Source organism: Pelophylax lessonae (genome assembly GCF_965119305.1).
Source record: "Pelophylax lessonae genome assembly, chromosome: 5".
NCBI classification, from domain to species: Eukaryota; Metazoa; Chordata; class Amphibia; order Anura; family Ranidae; genus Pelophylax; species Pelophylax lessonae.
Window position 1 is genome coordinate 130,398,913 of NC_138772.1, and position 21,657 is coordinate 130,420,569.

A 21,657-nucleotide genomic window follows, 5' to 3' on the forward strand; every position below is an offset into this window, starting at 1 on the left:
CATTCTCAGATCTGTACAGTATGAAGGCTAATCATTCAGTGCAAGGTAAGAACTAAGGAGGGCTCTTTGAGATAACACAAAGTGTGCAGAGGACACAGGACAGCTCAAAATTTGACATTTTTTTTCTTTATTGCAGTAATAAAACAAAATGCTTTAAATGGTATATTAAACAGACCAAAAGGGAGCAAATAAGAGCCATTTATTGTTGGGGTTTACATTAAGGTGAAGCTGAGCTGGCCTAAAAAGTATTAAAGTTACAACAGTGCTGAAGTTAAAGTGATATTAAAGGCTTTCGTTCTCTTCTCTTCTTTTTTTTTTGTTAATAGCAAACATGTCATACTCGCCTGCTCTGTGCAGTTGGTTTTGCACAAAGCAGCCCAGATTCTCCTCTTCTCGTGTCCCTTGCCAGCGCTCTTGGCCCCTCCCTTCTGCCGAGTGCCCCAAGAGCAAGCCGCTTGCTATGGGGGCACCTGTTCCTGAGCTGCGGCTCTGCATCCCATTCACACACAGAGCTGTGGCTTGGCCCCGTCCCCTCTCTCTCCTCGTTGGCTCACAGGCTGTGTTTGACATCAGCGGGAGCCAATGGCCTCCACTGCAGTCTCAGCCAATGAGGAGGGAGAGTCCCTGGAGAGCTGAGGCTCTCGTGCACATCGCTGGATCGAGATGGGGCTCAGGTAAATATTAGGGGGGCTGGGGGGACTGCTGCACAGAATAAAATGCATGAAGGTTAAAAAAACCTTGAGCCTTTAGAACCACTTTGTGAGGGCTCTTTGATCCAAGGCTGAGGCTTTGCATGGGTTTTCGACTTTTGGCTTATGTTGAAATGAAGACCATTCCCTCTCTGAAAAAAGTACCTCTGCTGTTAAAATGTTAAATGCCAGTTAAATGGCACTTTTCCACTGCAAGTACCAAGTCTGCTCCACTCGGCCCTGCTTGGCTCGGTTTGGTTTTCCACTGCATGGTACGGTGTTGGAACGGTTCGGTACGGTTTGCTTTTCCACTAAAGCAGTGAGTGGGTGGGATAACAACAATTCTCTGACCAATCAGTGGCTAGTAGTGACAAACAGCCAAGGCTGCATGCAAAGGATTGTGGGATATGGTACCGGTACGGCCCTCTTGGAACCACAACTGAGGTGGTACTGTTTAAGCGAGCCGAACCGTTCGGTTTCATATAGTGAAAAAGCGCCACCGTACCGAACCGTTCCAACACCGTACCATGCAGTGGAAAAGCGCAAAAGCGTGCCGAACCGTTCGGTTCCATGCAGTGGATAAGCGCTCTCATTTGACAGGTAAACAGGATCTATAGTCACGGCATACACTTTTTTTTATTTTATAATGTCAGCAACACACAATAGTGATTTATAACAATCCAATATGAGCTTACTTGAAAAAATTCCTTTCTTGTTGCAAGTGCTACCTGTCTGTTGCCTATCGCCTTCCACAACTCCCTGGATTCATTCCAACTTTTGCAGGTTCTCCTCTGCTCATCACTTTGGTTTATTAGCCACCGGTCACACCTGTGTGACTTGTCATGCAATTTGACAGTTTCAAAACGCATGACAAGTCGTGCCCTATTTCCACATTGGAAGTGGTCTTTTTGCAAGTTCAGATGCGACTTGCATAAACATCTGTGCATGAAGTCGCACAGATGTCTTCCAAGTAACTCCTGAAGTAGCACTGAAATGCTACTTTGAAATCGTGCTACTTCAAGTGAAGTAGTACGATTTCAATGTCTCGATTGGTGGGACCGAGGTGTTATTAATTTTCTAAGGACTACATATCCCATTGTTGTTGCTTAGAAGCAGTGATTTCTGTACTGACAGACTCCTGAAACTCCTTCTCAGACGTGCTTCTCAGCACGTCTGTAGCTCAGAAGGCAGGCTCTGTGAAATGTATGACACCGCAGTGCCTACTCGCATGGCATAGTGAAATATTTGTCAAAGAATTCAAGGAAAATAACCTGTGGGATTGTTCAGAAAATATATTTTAAGATCTCAAGAACCTTCAGATTAATAGGAGTAGGCTAGAAATAATTGAAAACAACATGGAAAGAGTTTGAATTTTGACCACAAATTTTAAGTGACGAGCAGGAGCTAATAATCCCAAGGACTGGTGTCAGCATTTATATATTGCTTGCAGTGGTTTCCCTTTCACTTATACTTGTGTACATTGGAAGTACTGATTTTAGTGACACCAGCCTTACGTTAACCTGAACTTCCCTCTCTTCCTTCCCAAACTATTGCCTGCATAAAAAATCCAATGAGAAAATTCTGATGTTTATACTGGATTTAAATTTTAAAGTTTTGCCGCACATTTTGACCTGTTTTACGTCTTTTGCACATGGGCCACCTGAGCCTATTCCGCATTACTGCAGCCGTATTTCCTGTGCCCAGGTGGCCCAGGTGCAGCCTACTGCCTGTCATTTACAATGGCTATGTGCTGCTGTACTAATGCATAAGGCAGTGCTGTCATAAACATGAGTACTGCGTAAAAGCATTTACAAAAAATATAAGAAAAATAAATCGAAAAAGGTGAAAAAGGTTCTGTGTGGTAGGATTATCACGCTATTCTGCTAAGCATTTTTTTGTACACTTGTCCTCTGTACCGCAGCCTCAGTAGTATATCAGACTTCCCCACATGATCTAATGCGCTGCAAAGGAAGCCAATCTATGACTTTACCTTTTATCTGGTGTCAGATGTGTGTTCTTTGTGATATACTGGAAATTTTTCCACAACTGAGATACTGAATGCCACTGCATTCTTTTGTCTTCCGCGTGTGTTTTCTTCTCTCTCTACCATCCAGTCTTTATGCCTTCTCCCCAATCCAGTCTCTCACCATCTTGCACAATCTGGTCTTAAAGTGGAGTTCCGGCCACAAAATGCACTTTGGGCCATCCGCTTGCTCAGTGTCACCTGTAAAAGAAATGGATAGTCACGATTTTTTTTTTTTGTTTACCTTGTTATTGAAGAAAATATACTTGCCTTCCTTCCACTTCCTCCCTCTGCGGCCGCGGCCCGCGCCATCACTTCCTTCTTGCGTTGACTCCTGGGAGCTGAACGTCATCGCTCCCAGGAATCCATGCGCCTGCACCGCCCCCGCTCGTCAGTTCCGGTGCAGGCGTGTCATTCCCTGCCAAACAGCTTCTGGACATGCCCAGAAGCTGTGAAGGGGTGACGCTCCTGCCCCGGAAGTGATGGCGGGGCCGGTGCAGTGCATTGTGGGACCGAAGAGGACGCAGAAGAGGATGCGCTGGCTTCAGCTGCCCACACCTGAGATGGCAGCGCTGGAGAAGAAATGTTTAAGGTAAGTATTTCTTCTAAAAGGTAAGTGCGACCTGAGACAGATCAGAGGCTATCCATTGTGGAATGTACTAGCCCTGACTGTCCCGGGGGTATTTTTATTGAAAAAACATTTTCGTGGCCGGAACTCCGCTTTCAAGTTGATGTTGCACTAGTAAATCAGGATTGCTCATGTGACGTGGTTCTTGCTTTATCCTCTCTCCTCCACTTTTACAATTTAGTCACACTGCCTCTTTTGTCCTCCACAAACCTCTTTAGCTGCGTCCAGGGCTGCCATTAAAAATCATGGGGCCCTGTAAAACCTACTTGCCTCCCATTGTCACCCCATACTTTTTAAACCAGTGTCTCCTGAAAGTGTTGCACTTTCCTGTTGCTTCTCTTGCTCACTTAAAGTTTTGGCTTTTTTTTTTTTTTGTTAAATCATACTTGCCTAGGTGTATGCAGAATCGGTCCAATGCTGCATCTGTCCCCTGTTGACTCTAAGACTGCTGTTCAGGTCTCAGTGCTCTGTGAGCAGAGAGCTGGTGACTCACCTCTGTCACCTCTGTCTGCTCTGCACCTCCCAGTCTCTTCCCCCCGAGCTCACTGGAGCGCTGGGCTGCGTAGAGGGCGGAAGTGGCTGACTCAGGCTCTCGTTGGCTCCTCGAGAGGCTAATCCAGGTGCCAGTTCAGGCTTCTGGTTGGATACTGACCATATAGTCGCCATCTTTTTACAACCTGGACCTGCTCTGTGACATCAGCCAAAGGCGGGCTTCAGCCCGCTGTCAGCTGAAAATGGGTTACAGGAGTGCAAAACGCAATGTACTCCAGTGATCCACAGGAGAAGTACAGCCAAACGAGCTTTAGCTGTACTTCTCCTTTTAACCTGAAAAATGTATCTATTGATTGGTAAACTTTAATGTTAATGTCTGATGTGGTCTAAGTGCAGGAAGCACTGTTACCATATACACTATATTACCAAAAGTATTGGGATGCCTGCCTTTACACGCACATGAAGTTTACCGGCATCCCAGTCTTAGTCCGTAGGGTTCAGTATTGAGTTGGCCCACTCCCAAAGGTGTTCTATCGGGTTGAGGTCAGGACTCTGTGCAGGCCAGTGAAGTTCCTCCACCCCAAACTCGCTCATCCATGTATTTATGGACCTTGCTTTGTGCACTGGTGCGCAGTCATGTTGGAACAGGAAGGGCCAACCCCAAACTGTTCCCACAAAGTTGAGAGCATTAAATTGTCCAAAATATCTTGGCATGAGGACGCCTTTAAGAGTTCTCTTCACTAGAACTAAGGAGTCAAGCCCAGCCCCTGAAAAACAACCCCACACCACAATCCTTCTCCACCAAATGATTTGGACCAGTGCACAAAGGAAGGTCCTGACCTCAACCTGATAGAACACCTTTGGGATGAATTGGAGCAAACACTAAGAGCCAGACCTTCTAGTCCACATCCGTGCCTGACCTCACAAATGCTCTTCTGGAAAAATGGTCAAACATTCCCATAGACACACTCCTAAACTATGTGGACAGCCTTCCCAGAAGAGTTGAAGCTGTTATAGCTGCAAAGGGTGGGCCAACTCAATATTGAACCCTACAGACTAGGATTGGGATGCCATTAAACTTCACGTGTGTGTGTAAAGGCTGGCGTTCCAATACTTTTGGTAATCTAGTGTATGACTGTGATGTGTACACATTGTTCATTTGTGTCATGCTGCTGGGTGGATCAGGCACTAGTCACTGGCTGGCACACAGCAACATTTGTACATTTGTGTACACCAAGATAACCTTAGTGTACACAAATGTGCTCATTGCTACATATCCTCTTATTTCATCGACACCGCCAGGACTGCCATTGGAAAGACTCCTTGGTTTTCTCTCAAGTTCAAACAAGCACTTGCAAGCCTATGACAGCCACTACGTGCTGTCCTGCCTATGATATTGTCATACAGGGAGCCAACTCTGTCCTTTAAAGTAGGTAAAATATTAAAGCCGCGCTTATCCAAACATAAATATATAAATTAGCAATAGATAAGTGCAATCATAAGTGAATAAAAGAAAGAACAGTACTTCAATGGGAAATGGATAAATATTAAATCCAAAGTTCTCGTAGTGCCATAAAATGTGCAATAATTAAGAGCATATACACAAGCAAAAATAATCCATAGCATATATTCTGCTGTGAGAAAGGTGATGAGTGCAAAATGACAATCCAAGAGAAATAAATAAGAAGAATGCAAAAATATTCGTCCCAATGTGAGGGACTAGCTATGCCTCCAAAAAATAAATATAAAGTGACAATAGCGAGAAAGTGAAAGTGGGCTGCGTGACAGTAAAATACACTGTAATTAATAAAAATTGCAAAATCATCAGAATTTAGCTAATATAAAACAAGTCCAATTAGTGGTATATTGCAGCATCAATCATCATAAAGTGACAGTGGCGTGGACTCAGGTGATCAAATCAGGTGGGTGATTCCAGGCACCAAACAGTGAACCGTGATAGACAAAAATGTGTACAGCTTCTGGGTGTGCTACACCCTTACCTTACTGCTGTAAGGTTACAGCATTTGAAAAAATGGTGGTCCTGCGTACATCCAAGGGGGGTACTGGGAGGGGGGTATATTAGTAGGATCCTTCCGCATTCCAGGGGTGAGGGGGAGGGGGTTGTTTATATCCTGTATACTCCCAAGTGGGGGCAGACAAACAGAAAGCTTCCTCTGGTGCAGTATTTTAAACGGTTTATTTGCATAAAGAATATAGCAACTTACATTCAAGCTTCCAAAAGCCGGTATACATGGATGACCATATCGAGCGGTCCGTGATGCTGCACTTCCGCATTCAGCCTTGCGTCTCTACGCGTATCGTCACGGCCATGTGACTTCTTCAGGAGATGTCCTCGTGGCTGTGACGATATGCATAAAAATATGCAAAAAAATATTGTCATCCATGTATACCGGCTGTTGGAAGCTTGAATGTAAGTTGCTATATTCTTTATGCAAATAAACCGTTTAAAATACTGCACCAGAGGAAGCTTTCTGTTTGTCTGCCCCCACTTGGGAGTACACAGGATATAAACCTCACCCCTGGAAGGCGGAAGGATCCTACTAATATACCCCCTCCCAGCAACCCCCTTGCAACGATCTCCATTTTATTCTCTAGGGCAGTGATGGCAAACCTTGGCACCCCAGATGTTTTGGAACTACATTTCCCATGATGCTCAACTACACTGCAGAGTGCATGAGCATCATGGGAAATGTAGTTCCAAAACATCTGGGGTGCCAAGATTCGCCATCACTGCCCTAAGGTCTCTGCTGAAAAAATATATATAATGTTTTGGGGTGCTAAATAGTTTTCTAGCAAAAAAAAAAAAAAAAAATGATTTTAGCTTGTAAGCACCAAGTGTCAAAAATAGGCACGGTCTTAAAGTGGTTAAAGTTCCTTTTAAATTGTTCACAATTTTCTTTCTATTTATCGCCTAGAAAATAAAAATATGTGTATCCAAATCTGCTATCAAAATTAAGCCCTATCTGCCCCAAACAATGTATGGCACGTTGAGGTAGACTACAAAATATTAAAGATGTAAGGTGCAGAACTGAGACATCACTGAAACAAAAAACCTCTAAAGGGGAAAAAAAGGCCCAGGGATGCAAGTGGTTAAATTTAGTAATTCCCAGTTTGTGTGCTCCTGTGTAAGGGTGTGAGGTGTAATCTGCTCATATCCTTGTTGATACAGCATGGAAGTACACAGGAATGCTGAGAGTGCAAAGTCCTTCAGAGTGAAATTCTTAGTAGTGTGTAGCAAAACAAGTGAAATTTCAATGGTCATTGGATGGAATCTGTAGTAGTCCATGGAGAAATGTCAGTTAAAGCCTATGACCTTGTTCACTCCATATTTGAAAGCATTATACTTGCACCTAGACCACTCTAGTGGCAGGGGGGCAATCGGAGAACCCATTGAAAATAATTATTAACTGTAGTCTAAATGCTGTAGATATTTTGCAGACCGCATAGAGCTTGATTGGGGTTACAACTGCATAATAAGTACTTGAATAAATACAATAAAAAGCTGCAGTTGAAAGTGCTTACACCATTTAGACAAGTGGTTGTAAAGCCTCAAGGTTTTTCACCTGAATGCATTCTATGTATTAAGGTGGAAAACCTTCTGTGCTGCAGCTGCCCCCCAGACCCCCTCTTTTTTTCTTTCCTGAGCTCGATCCAGCAATGTGCACCAGCGCAGCGGCTCTAGCCGCTGTCTCTCTTCTAAAGGTCAGATTGATAGCAGCAGGAGCCATTGCTCCTCCTGTTGTCAATCAAATCCAGTGACACGGGAGCTGAGGACAGGGCAGAGTCTATATAAGTAGGTAAATATAGGCATGTTTGGTATTTTTATAAAAAAAAAAAAATAACGAGGGTGTACAGTCCCTTTTTTCCACTTGCCATCCAACTGTTGCAGATAAAACCAACAGCCGCACAGCTCACTCCTGAGAGCAGGAGGATGTTTTTAAAAAGTACTTTCACTTGGGACACTCATGCATTCCCTCTAGTGCATGCAGCAGCACATCCTGTGATCGCTGTGGCCATCGGGCACAGCAGATCACAGAACAGGGTACAGGGTCAATGAAGGGCTAGTTCATACTATGTGCAGTGACAGATGCTTTACTGCATTGTAAAATGTCTCTCACTGTAAGGAAACAATTGTTATATATGTTTTCCATTCACACTGCAATGCAGTGTGCTGTGATAAAATTCAGACATGCTGCATTTTATCGCAGTGTATCGTACCGAATCACATGGTAGTGTATGAACATGCATAGCCTGATGCCAAGTCAAATCCAAGTACTTGCACTGCTTGCACAGCACATTTGATGCCATATCCACAAATACAGAGGAGCTAAAATGTTTCTTTTACAATCCCAATTCCAAAAAGGTTGGGACGCTGTGTAAAAATCGACATAAAAACAGAATGTAATGATTTGCAAATCTCATAAACATAGAAACATAGAATGTGTCGGCTGATAAGAACCATTTGGCCCATCTAGTCTGCCCAATATATCTGAATCCTATGAATAGTCCCTGGCCCTATCTTATATGAAGGATAGCCTTATGCCTATCCCATGCGTGCTTAAACTCCTTCACTGTATTTGCAGCTACCACTTCTGCAGGAAGGTTATTCCATGCATCCACTACTCTCTCAGTAAAGTAATACTTCCTCATATTACTTTTAAACCTCTACCCTCTAATTTAAAACTGTATCCTCTTGTGGTCGTTTTTCTTCTTTTAAATATGCTCTCCTCCTTTACCGAGTTGAAAACCATATTTATTTTCAATGTACAATTTTTTTTTTTAAACAAATTCAAATGTACACTTTTGTTTAAAAAAAATCGGGTAATTTTGAAATTGACAGCAGCAACACGTTTAAAAAAATATGGTTCAGAGACAGGTTTACCTCAGTGTAGCATCCCCTCTTCTTTTAACACTCTGTAAATGTCTAAGAACTGAGGAGACCGCTTGCTGGAGTTTTGGGAGAGAATTGTTGTCCCATTCTTCCCTGATCTAGGATTCTGCTCAACAGTTCTGGGTCTTCTTTGTCCTATTTTTCGTTTGAAGATGCGCCAAATATTTTCAATTGGTGAAAGGTCTGGACTCCATCAGAGATGCAGGCTTTTGACCTGAGCGCTGATAAGTAGCTGGAAGGCTTCTCTCCTCTTTAGTCTGAAGGACTCATTGTTCAATGTTGCCAAAAAGAATGTCAATTTTTGATTTGTCCAACCACAGAACAGTTTTCCACTTTGCAACAGACCATTTTTTTTTTTTTAATCAAATATATTTTTATTGGGTTTTTTCAAGAACAACAAGGTACACAAAAAAGTATAACATAGTTGACCAAGCAATTGCCAACATGGCATAGTTTAAAGGTCAAAAACATACATTACAGTAAGCAAACATGTCAATGTTCTGAACAAATATCATTTGTGTATCACGTAGACATTGTCAACAAAAGCAGTATATTATCAATAACTTTGTTAAAAGTGCTGAGATAAAGAGAATGTGAAAGGGTAGTAGAAAGGGGAAATAAAAGTAAAGGTGTAGCTGAGGGAAGAAGAAGCGAAGAACGAAACTCTCCATGCTCCCGTCGAGGGACACATCAGATACCAGAGCACAAAGCCATTATCCCAGTATGGGATAGATCATTTCTTAAGAAATATTGTTATCCACGGGGCCCAAACTTGTTCAAATTTCTTTGAGTCACCATCTCTATATGCCAGTAATCTCTCATAATCGTAAATTTCCTCTACCAATCTTAGGACATTGCTAATATTGGGTGCAAAATTGGATTTCCAATGCTTAAGGATTATTGCTCTAGCTGCCATTATAATCTGCATTGATATTGGCTGTGCGTGGACAGGGATGTTAGATATATTGATACTCAGGATAGCCTGCTCAATATTGGGGCACAATAATACCCCTGTAGTTTTGGAGATCAGTTTAAAGACCTCTGCCCAGAAACTTAAAATATGTAAGCATGACCACATCATGCGGTACAATGTACCCGTCCCACCACACTGTCGACAGCATAGGTGTGAGTTTCCTTTCGGATACTTTGCGACGATGTATGGAGTGAGGTACCAACGTAAATGAATCTTTTGGGCTGTTTCCCAATAATTAGCGCATTTGGAGTAGCGGTAATTATGAGCTATTGCCTTGGACCATTGATGATTGGAGAAGGATTGGATTAGAGATCCCTCTCCCACTTTTGCATTGCTGAAGTTTTCTGGAAAGAAGTCTTAGCATTAAGCAGGTTATAAAACAGTGTGATACCCTTGGTTCGGATCTAGTTGGAGTGCCAGTAGGCCCATGCCTTACCCGGATCTTCACGGATGTCAGGTCGTGCCGCGCCAGGAAGGACGACAGCCTGGCGTGCATGAAGTATTCAGTATGGAGAGAATGAAAACGATGAATCATAGAGCTGAGGGGGACCATCCCCCCCCACCATGACATCCTCCAAGGTGTTGAAATTAGCTTTTTTTCCATTTAGTAAACTATATACTCTGGATTAAGTGAGATAAAGCCTCGAGAGGGATAGGCACCCTTGTGCAGTCAGTGGACGAGGGTCCACACCGCGAAAGGTGCTTCCATGCTGAAATGGAGGCGGCAGTTATGAGGCTAGTAGGTGTCAGAATTTTCTCTGGGAGGGAGGCCGCCATGACCAGTGATTCCAGTGATTTGGGAGTCAACCAGGTTTGTTCTAGACTATGCCAGAGTTTACTGTGATGTTGCTGGAACCAAAACTTGAGTTGGTCCAGGAGGGTCGCCATATAGTAATCCTTCAGGTTGGTCACTCCCATCCTGCCTGCTAGGTGATGTTTGTGAAGGATAGGGTGAGAACATCTTACTCTGCAATTCGCCCAGATGAAATGTGAAAGTTGCCTCTGTAGGGTATTGAAAAAGGAGCTAGGAATAGGGATCGGGAGTGATCTAAATTGGTAGAGAATCTTTTCTCTAAATTGGTTGAGAATTTTGGGCAGTATAAGCATTTTATATGCTGCTAGTCTACCGTATCAGGATAGATCGAATCTTGATAGTTTAGTAAGCTCTTGTTGAATGGATTAGACTAAGGGGAGAGAAATTAGCATCACACAATCGTGAGCAGAAGGGAGTCAATTTGATTCCTAAATATTGTAGGGAGTCGTGAACCCACGGGTATGGGAAAGAAGTTTGGAGGGCCCGTTTAGTACTTTCCTTAACAAAAAGCCCCATGATGTTCGATTTAGTGGCGTTAACCTTGTATTTTACAAAACTTGGTTAAAAAGTTGAAGAATGGTATGTACTGCGGGGAGTGACGTTTCTGGATTAGAGAGGGATAATATGATATCGTCAGCAAATAGTGAGATCCTATGGTCAATGTCGGCTACTTGTATACCTTGAACGTTAGGGTCCATTCTTATCCTCTCGGCCAAAGGCACCATAAGCAGAGCAAAGATAAGGGGTGAGAGGGGGCAACCTTGCCTTGTACCATTAGTTATGCAGAACTCTTTAGAGAACATGCCCTCTGCAAACCCAAACGCAGAGAGTTGGGAGTACAATGCAAGAATTGCAGAGAGTATCTCACCTCTTAGCCCGAATCTTTTCAGGGTCATCCTAAGATGACCCCTGTGGACCCTATCGAAGGCCTTCTCTGCATCCAAAGCTAGGAACAGAGAAGGCCTTCGCATTTTTTCCACAGTTTCTATGAGGTTGATCATCCTCCTGGTGGCATCAGGGGCCTGACACCCCATCACAAACCCCACTTGATCCTGCTTTACTAGTTTCGGTAGAAATTTAGACAGTCTGTTGGCGATCAATTTGGCATAGATCTTTACATCCACGTTTAATAAGGAAATCGGTCTAAAATGTTGTGGCACCGTGGGTTCCTTCCCCGGTTTGGGGAGAGTGACCGCGGTGGCTGAAAGCATCTCGGAGGGGAAAGAGGCAGAGGCTGCAGCAGGGTGAAAGACTGGAGCCAAAAGATTAACGGTGCGTAGTTCATCTAGCGTATAAGCGTCTAGCGTGAAATAGCCTATCTCTCAGGGATTGAGTAGTGGCTGCTTTGTTCGCTGATTCTAGGGTGTGTATAGTTTGGAGAAGGTCATTCAGCCATTGAGTCCTCTGCCGTTTTGATAAGTGCACTTAGTTGTATAAGGACACCTCTGATGTAACTCTTATGAGAGTTACACAGCGTGAACGAGTCCGACACCGAGGGGGCATTAAAAGTAAAAAATTCCTGAAGTGATTCCGAGATTTTCGCTTTATAGTCGGGGTGATAGAATAGAAATGTGTAGTTTCTTCACCTATTTGCCCTCATCTCGGGGTCGGACCCCACCACCACCATGGAAGTCTTAATGACCTTTTGGAGTAAAAATGTATCCACAAAAAACATGTCCATATGTGAGTTACTGTGATGAACGTGAGACAAAAAGTAAAGTCCTTTTCCGATGCATGATGACATATCCACGCGTCCAGTAGGGTAGATGAGGCGAGGAAGCTAGCTAGAGTGGACCTATGTCTCTGGCGGGGAGAAGTGTTCGTAGTGTCCATTTCCCAATCCGGGATTGTATTAAAGTCTCCACAAAGGATAATGTGTCACTGAGCTAGGGGCGATGTTCTCTTCCAAATTTTCTTCAAAGATGTAAGTTGTTTGATATTGGGGAGATAGACCGATATCAATGTGTAACGGACGTCATTTATGTCACACACCAAAATGATGTACTGTATCTTCCCTTCTTGTCCGTTTCAAGTGCGACTTGTTGGAAAGCGACTGTATTTTTAATAATAACCGCTACTCCTCCTTTTTTTTTTCTCCGGCCCGTTCGCGAAGAAGGAGTGAGGAAATTTCCAACTCCAGAACGGTGGTGGGTTAACCGTGGTAAAATGGGTCTCTTGGATACATACAATGTCGCATTGAAGTCTATCTACCTCCTTCCAGGCCATGTTGCGATTGGTAGGGCTATTGAGCCCCTTTACATTGAAAGACACTATTTTAAATTGCATAGCGGTGGTAGACCCGAGGGGAGTACAATTCAAAAGTGCAGAGGTCAGATATGGAGTGTATAGAACACTGGCACAGTACCTGAGTGTAGCAATAGCCACTTGACAATAGTCCGGGGGTTGCTGGTAGGCGGAACAATCGCTGTGCACGGCTCTCACCTGGCTGTGATGGAAGATCAGGATCTGCAGCAGTAGAGGAAGTCCGCAAGGAGCTGAGGCAAGGGTTAGTGAGCTGGTTCCTGGAGGAGAGAAGAAAGAGATCAGTACAACAACAAAGGGATAACGAGTTCAAGTAGCAGAAGTGAAGTCAATTGGAAGCTACGCCTCAACAGTGGAGCGCTTCTGTAGTAAACACTAAGAAATGAACCATTCGGAACAAATCTGAGCGGAATACACCGCGTGACAACAGGGGGGAGAAGTAACTTGCAACATAGGGCTGCCGGCCCGATGGAGCCGAGTAATAAGTAGTGTGCATGTGAGTTTGGATCACCGTTCATCGCCGTGGACATGCGTGTCAGCGCTGCCGCGGGATTAGGGTGACCTTTGAGAGTCACGACCCTGCTGTTCCAGTATACCCCATTGCCGCAGGAGCTGTAGGCTAAAGATGTGACGGCAAAGTTGGTATTATCCTTGGTGATGATCAATTTGGCAGGCTAGACCCATTTAAAAGCAATACAACAATTGTGCAGTGGTTAAGTAATTGTGGTCAATTTCCTGCACCGCTGCCTGGTGTACGCAGAGAGATCGGGATAGAAGGAAAGGTTTTGCACTGACTGGAAGGTCATCCCTGTTCCTGACAGCTCTGAGGAGTTCTTCTTTAGTGTGATAGTAGTGCAGCCGCACAATGGTATCCCTGGGGAGATGAGCTGGTAAGTAGGTAGGCTTAGGCAGCCTGTGAATCCTATCAATAAGGAAGTCCTCCAAGGGAGCTTCTGGTAAGAGTTCCTTAAGGATGTCTGTAAAATGAGATTTCAGCTCCTGGGGTTTAACACTTTCTGGGATTCCCCTGATCTTAACATTATGTCTCCTCAACCCATCCTCCAGATCCATCAGCTTCTTTTCAGCCAGTGAATATCATCCTCCTCTATCGTTATGGGCATCCACTAGGTCATTAAATGTATTTGCAAATTCCCTCCATCTTATCTTTAATGTGGGACACTCTATTACTCACATCAGACAGTTCAGATTTAAATTGCTGGTTTGTTAGTGTTAATAAATCTGAATGCAGAGTGCTTTGTAAAGACACCAGCATGTCTTTTAGTGTGATGTCCATTACAGGTTGGTTACATGTGGGGAAGTCTGTCAGTGAGGTCTGGAATTCACTATTGTCATTTAGAGATGAATTAGGGCTGCTCACCTTATAACCCATGGAATGCACCTCGTGGATCCTTTGCTTTGACTTCACAGGGCTGGCAGATGCTGATGATGCATGTGAAGGGCCTAGGCTGTGCTGGGTAAGGCTGTGCTGGCTGTAGGGAGGAGCGGCAGTGTTGTGTCCTGAGGGGCTGCTGTGTGTATGCCGGGATGGCGAGCCGGCGCCATCTTGGCTGTGTGTGCGCCGTGGCTGGAGGAAGAAATCGGGCAGTTTGCCCGGGCGCGTGCGGTTTTTGCACTTCCCCCATCTTGTTCCCAGGGGACTCCCACAGCTGATAGGGGTGTTAGGGTGGTGAAACGAGGCTCCGTGGCCGTGTAGGAAGCTCTGGCGGGTCTTGGTTATGTAGAGCCGCACGCTTTAAGCTTCCATCTTCGCCGCTGGTCGGCCACCGCAACAGACCATTTTAAATGAGCTTTGGTTTGGAGAAAATGACAGCATTTCTGCATCTTGTTCAGATATGGCTTCTCCTTTGCATGATAGAACTTTACCTTGCATTCTTGGATGGCACAGAAAACACAGTGTTCACAGTGCTATTTGGAAGTATTCCTGATCCCATGCCTCTTTGATGATGATGTCCATCACATAATCATGCCTCTTTTTAACGCAGTGCCGTCTGAGGGCCCAAAGATCATAGGCATCCAACATTGCATTTTGGCCTTGTCCCTAACACAAAGTGTATTCTCCAGATTCTCTGAATCTTTTGATGATTTTATGCACTGTAGATGATGATATTTTAAATGTCGTGGCAATTTTAGGTTGAGGAACATTATTCTGAAATTGTTCAGCAATTTTTTGATGCAGCTTTTTATAGATTGGTGAACCCCTGGCCAGCTTTAATTCTAAAACTCTCTGACTCTCTAAGATGCTCTTTTTATATCCAATCATGTTACTGACCTGTTGTCAATTAACCTAATTGGTTGCAAAATGCTCTTCCGTGTTAGTACCACTTCCATCGCCAACTTTATGTAGCCCTGTCCCAACTGTTTTAAGATGTGTTCCTGCCATCAGTTTCACCTTATTTTTTTTTTTTTTTTTAATGGTACATTTTCTTATTTGTTACTTTTTTCTGTCTTCTATTGTGAATAAAATATGGGTTCCTGAGATTTGCGAATCATTGCATTCTGTTTTTTATGTAGATTTTACAGTGCCCCAACTTTTTTGGAATTGGGGTTGTATATCTTCCTGGAGTTTAGCATTAACAGAAGTAAGAGTCAGCAGGCTGAGTGTTAAAGTGGAGCAAATTTTGCCTCTCCTTCAACGGTTCCTGTCCCTTACTGACGCCAACATCTTCTTCTGGGTGCCGGTCTTGAGTCGTTTTTAGTTATTGGTCGGTGCATGATGCTGTCACTCCTGCACGTGTGCAGAAGTCCATCTCAGCACGCAAGCACTGTGCCGGGGAAGAAAGCTGAGCTGCGTATGCACAGATCAGTTTATATGCCAGAGAACACTGTAAGCAGGCAGGTAGGTGTATTTTATTTATATAAGAAAAATACTGCAGCGCAAACAGTAAATATATTAAAAGTCCATATACGAAAAATTACAACTGTTTTCAAGCAATAAACGAATCCTAAGAAATAAGCCACTGCGAAGATGTGCATCCAATTTAAGCATGCGTGTTCCAAGCTTCATGTTACACCTCCACCATAGGCATTATTGGCTGCTCACTTCACACTTATGACCCCTGAATATAGGATGGTTGGTAAAGACTTTTTCCAATCAGAATAAGTCTGTCCGTGGTCAGGAACAATTCTCCTGCATTGTATATTAAAAACCAGAACAACATATAGTGCTCTACGCTTGAAAAATCTTTAATTTAAAAATAGTTTAAAGCACTTGCAAGACCGGCATTTGTTACAAGTGCATAAAACGACCACTCTAGCTGGGTACATGATCAACCTACAAAGATGGCCACGGGTGACGTCATGCATGGCTCCTCCCCTGTACGTGTTCCGTCCAAGGGCGGGACTTGGTCAGGTGTTATTTATTCCAGAAGAGCCTGCCTGCTCAGTTGGTGACAGCGCTTTAAGATTAAAAGTGGAATCCCATGGGATTTTGAACCTTAATGCGGAACTAAACCCACAAATGTAATTGTTTCCCAAAACATTTACACTCAAGGCATGCTTTTGAGTTATAACTATTACAGTTATTAGTGTGCTTATGTATAGCTCTCAAACAAAATGTCAACCCATTAAATGGCTGGTGTCATAGTTTATCACATGCAGTACTGTTGCAACTGCAGATTGGAGGCTAAGATGACAGCTTCCTTGGCTGTAAAGGATATGAGAGTTTAGGTCTGCTTTAATATTTTACCTAAATATGTACAGATTTATGCAATTCCTTGCTAAACTAAAGCAAGATAACTCTTGAACATATATAATCAGTTTAACTGACCCCAGTCATCAATGTGTCCAATGCATGCACAGTATATGTTTTTTGCCATGTATTATTCAGAATTTTCATTTAATCTTGAACAGCTGATCTGAAGAGGACAATTGCAGTTCTTCTGGGAGACATCCTGGAACGCCTCGGGAAGTTAGAAAACAAAATTGACTATTTTATTGTGAATGGATCATCCAGTAACAGCACTAACAGCACCACTGGTAATCCAGTTCTAACTACTAGCAAACGCATCCCAGCCACTGGAAAGAGATGATATCAACAAAGAAACTAAGTGCTCCATGTCAAGCTGACCGAAAGATTCGACCTCAACCTCTCCAGCTATAACAATGGGTATAATAAACTGTGATTTTCAAGAGCTTTAATATGAGGAAAGACTGCGCTAATGTCAAGTGTTTTAGCACTTGTCACAATTCAAGCATACCTGGCCATATTTTTTTTTTTTTTTTAAACAATATGGTATGTTTTCTAAATGAGTGAATTTTATTATTCTGTTTTTGATTTGCTCTAGATTATATAATTTAGTACTGTTAAGTGATAAAAGAGAGAAAATATTTTGAACCTGTTGTACAGCAGTGTATACTTGTAGTATATTATATTTTGCTACTCAGAGTGTTTTATGCTTAAAGAATAAGTGCACTTTAAAAAAACCCTTGGCCCTGATTTATCAAGCTGCCATAGCATTTAAGGTACCTTTCGGGCTCGTTCACACCTGCGGCAGTCCTTGCTGCCCTTCTGAAAAGCAATCTGCAGCGGACCGCTTTTCAGAAGGTTGTAGTGCATGGCTGCCAGGCATTTGTGAAGCAATACTTTGGTCTCCTGAATTCACAATTTTTTTTTTTTTTTATGTTTTTTTTTTTTTTTTTTACAGTCAACATTTTATAAGTAAATACCATGGTACAACCGCAAGCCAAGAACTTGACTCAAGGTTGCAGGGAAGCCCCATTCATTTGGTGGTGGTACTGCCCTTCAAACACGACAGAGGGTGTAATTTTTGCCATGACCTATCTACAGACATGAGCGGCTGCATGTTTTCTGTTAGGTAGATGGAACTGCCGCTCAACCACTGTTTTTAACTCCCCACTGGCCACTTGTGTGAACAAGACCTTGGAGTCAACTTAAGGCATGCTTAACTGGCTTTTAAACCGATCTCATCATGTTCCATGCCTTAAGCACCATTTAGCTAACTGATATTGCAGCTTTCTTCATCTAGGCCCTTAGCTCCTATCACATATCTGAACAACAAATCAAGCATGTTTGCTAGGTTTATCCTTCTACTTGTCTCTTCTCTTCTTTCTCTTTTTATAAGCAGTGATCAGATCTTTAAGGGTCCTCCTAGTTTAGATTTTGCTTTATTTACTTAAAAGAGAAGTTTCGTTTTTTCTTTTTGTTTTTTTTTGTTTTGTTTTTTTAGAAATCCTATATGCCCAGGTGGATGTAACGTCGGTCTGATGCTGCTATGATACCCTGCCTCCTCTAGACTGAGAATTGAGCGATCAAACACTGCTGATCGCTCAGTGCTCTGTAAGCAGAGAGCCAGTTCTATTCAAATCCTAACTTTATATATGAAAAGTCCTTTCCTGTTCTACCCCCCAGGCCTCCCTATTGGTCCTCCTAATGTCATGGCCAACCTCACTGACCTATAGAAAAGCCAGGGTCAGGATTTGCAAACACAATTCCAACTGCCTTTATCTCTGAATCTACTGACCATGGTATTTATTGAATTTTTTCTTCTTTTTTTTTTTTTTTCTCTGCTATATTGGCTGTTTTTCTTTCCTTGAGTAGGCACTGACCTAAAAAAAGTACACTTATTCTTTAAAATCAAAGAATTTTGAAAGTGTGACCCAAAGAATGTATTTATTTGCACTATTTGTTAAAGCATAACCATAGAAGACTTGCTGTACGGTTTATTATTTTTATGAGCTCACATGAAAAAAAAAATAAAAATAAATTACAGGTTGTAATTTAAAAAGATTTGAAATGTCTCAGTTCAGAAATAGATGTCTTAGAGGTGACTTATTATGTATAATTACATTCAAGATTATCATTCTAAATATTTCTCAAATTACATTTTTATGCCAAGGGCTACACAAAGACAAAGAAATATCAGCTGCGTATGGGCAAAAAAGATTCACCATCAGTTTAGAAAGGGATTCTTTAAACTGTGAATCCACTTTTGTTGAGAGAGAAAACCAGATCCCCCCCAGAGGGGAATATGTACATTGCAAGGATTATAGCAAAACATTTTTACAGATTCCTACCTATTGTTATTCTGAAGAAATCCCTGTTTGTTTCCCTGAGCGTAGTGGGTCTAATGGAAATGGTTTCATAATTATCAATAATCTGTGCAGCTTCAGAGCACTAATGAGGAAGTCTGCTGGGCCTGCATCCCTTTAGATATGTTCCTATTACATTTTTGTTTCTGGGGATGTTAGAAATCTGACTTGTATCTCAGTGCAGACTTCTGGGAAAATTGGTGAGTCAATCATACAGGGGGGGGGGGGGGGGGTCAGTTTACATTCTGTGTACAGAAGAACTCCAGGTAGCCATATTGCATTGCATATTCAGAAAATTACAGCGGCTGCAGATTGAAAAGGAAAAGACATTTTTAACAACATGCAATTACAATATGACTCGTGTCGCAATTGTATACGCTATATTATTTTACTTTTTTTTTTCCCTCACGAAAGTCGGGTTACCCTTTAAGGTGGTAAAGCTGTGGAAGACTGTACCACATGGAGTTAAGGCCATACACACGATAAGAAAATCTGTAGGAAAAATTTGTACGACAACTGATCTGCCGATTTTCGGATTGTTAGTATGGTGCTTTCGACAGCCAACTCCGACTTTTCGGCTGACAAAATCCTGATGTGCAGGCTATAAAATTTTTGTTGTCCGTAATACAACGTCCAATTTTCGTCTCATTAGTACAGATTTCGAGAGAAAAAAAAAATCTTAAAAGCAAGACAAGGCATGCTCAGAGATGAAAGAACACATACAAAGCATTCCAACACATGACATCACTTCTGAAGTAGAATTCTGTCGTACAGGAAAATTCGTATGAAAATAACCTCTTCACTTTCCACATCAGACTAGCATGCCACAAAAAAACAGACGACAGATCGTTTGATAATCTAATCTGGCTTTAGAATAGTCAAAATACTAAAAAAACAAAAAAAAAAACCCAACTCCAGGAATTAGACTAAATCTACTCTCGCCGGGGAATTCTGAATGTGTGCTCAAGTTGACTTGGAATTTCTTTACTTTGTTTTACTGAATTTGTTTTCTGGTTTTTAGAATCATAATGCGCGGATTACAAAAAAAGCTCTTTTTTGTAAAAGAGCTTTTTCATTTGTTTGAATAATATTTGTTTATAAAACTTTTTTTTTTTTTTTCAGCCTGCGAACATTTTGTAAAATGTAGAATGTGACTCTCATACTTAAAAGTTTAGAGACCTCTGCCGTAGAATAAACAAGCATTTAACCATTGCAGTGCTTCACTCCAAGAATATATTTTTTTTTTTTCCTCTTACCCCAGAGCTCCGCTCTACCTTCCAACTCCATGTTTATCCCTGTTTGTACTTGTCCTGTGCCAGTATTGGTTTTGAAACCACCTGTTCTCTGCACCAACCCAAAGTACTGAAACAGACCGAATGAATGAGATTGATTCATACATACTGGCACATTTGGAAGCTGTAAGGTCTAACATCTATACCATCCTATTATGTACAGTTTTGAAACACATGCACATTCATTCCTGTTTTATCACTAATCAACAGATACAAGAACTAAAAAAAAAAAAAAAACTAAACGTGCCAGAATAACATAGTGCTCCTAACGTTTGCCATGACAGGACAGCTCTGAATGTGTAAGTATGTGGGGTCTGTCAGCCTTGCCTACTTAAAGTGATTGTAAACAATCACCTTGTAAAACAACCCATTCAGTTTAAAATACAAATACAAGGCAAAACATTTTTGTATAAATATAAAAAAAAAACTTAAATACCCTTTTCTCTTACGTCCCCCGACAGTCGCCGCCCACTCATACAGTCTTCACTTATGGGGTATTGACTTCATCTCCACAGGAGTTTCTAGGCATAAGACTTGTAAAAGAACAATAAATCTACATAGTCACACCCATGGGGGCTGTCCTTCTAGTCCAATACCCCCCTGCAATAGCCATCCCAATTAAGTTTGTCTTCTGCCTAGCTTCAGGAGTGGATAGGCTTCCCTGTGCTGAGGTTACAGTCTCAGCCTTTTATCTTTTTCTCTTATGATTTATTTTCAAAAGATGTCATTTTTTCTTTACATTGCTAGCTGTTTATTTTATCAGCACTAATTAGTGGATCTTCAGATGAAGACGGCGTCTGCGGAGCTGGAAATCGGACTGACAATCCTGGTTCTCCAGGACAGAGTGTCAGATGGAACCCCAGCCCGCCATCAAGCGTTTTGCAGGCTATGTGTTCTCCCTGGCCTCATAAACGACCCATCCCTGTCCATCTGGGATGCAGCCATGTTTGATATGAGGCACCCCACGTCATTGGGTACAGGTAAGTACATTCTATGTGGGGCCTCTGTCTGGGTTCGGCAGTCCTGTGTGTCTGTGGTGTCCCCTGTGTCTGTGCGTTTTGGGCTCCCTGGTCCCGGTCCCTGCGGGGGTTTTTATTCTCTCACAGCAGCGCTGTGTGGGGGTTTTGGGGGTCCCTCTCCTAATGTCACTTTAGGGGGCTTGGGGATGCAGACACATGCGGCGACTGCTGCGGGTTAAAAGACCGCTGGTCCGCCATTTTAAGTGTGGGCAGCACGTCTGGCTTCACTGTGGGCACACATACAGCATGCTATGTAGTGTATTTTCACGTCTTACGGCGCCATCTTGTGTGTGGCAACACGATCGTTCCGAGCACATGTCGGCGGCCATCTTGCCGAAGCCTCCCAATAGTTTACATAGGCATCTATTTTCCCTTGGCCTGCAGCTTAGTTCAGCCTCCAGCGGTGACATCACTTCCTCCTTTTTCAGAGAGCCGACCGAAGAAGCTGGTAACACACTGTGGGGTGTCTGTCCTGCTGTTCCTT

General features: G+C 42.7%; 1 protein-coding gene across 2 annotated transcripts in view; it reads left to right on the forward strand.

The window, feature by feature from the left end:
- CCDC126 (coiled-coil domain containing 126) overlaps positions 1 to 17,362 on the forward strand; it is a 52,208-nt gene extending 34,846 nt beyond the window's left edge. For both annotated transcript variants that reach the window (XM_082259920.1, XM_082259921.1), the window contains exon 3: positions 16,664 to 17,362. In XM_082259920.1, coding sequence (XP_082116046.1) covers positions 16,664 to 16,842 — 179 coding nt within the window. In that variant the 3' untranslated portion in view covers positions 16,843 to 17,362. The remainder of the gene's footprint in view (positions 1 to 16,663) is intronic.
- Positions 17,363 to 21,657: the final 4,295 nt, after the last annotated feature.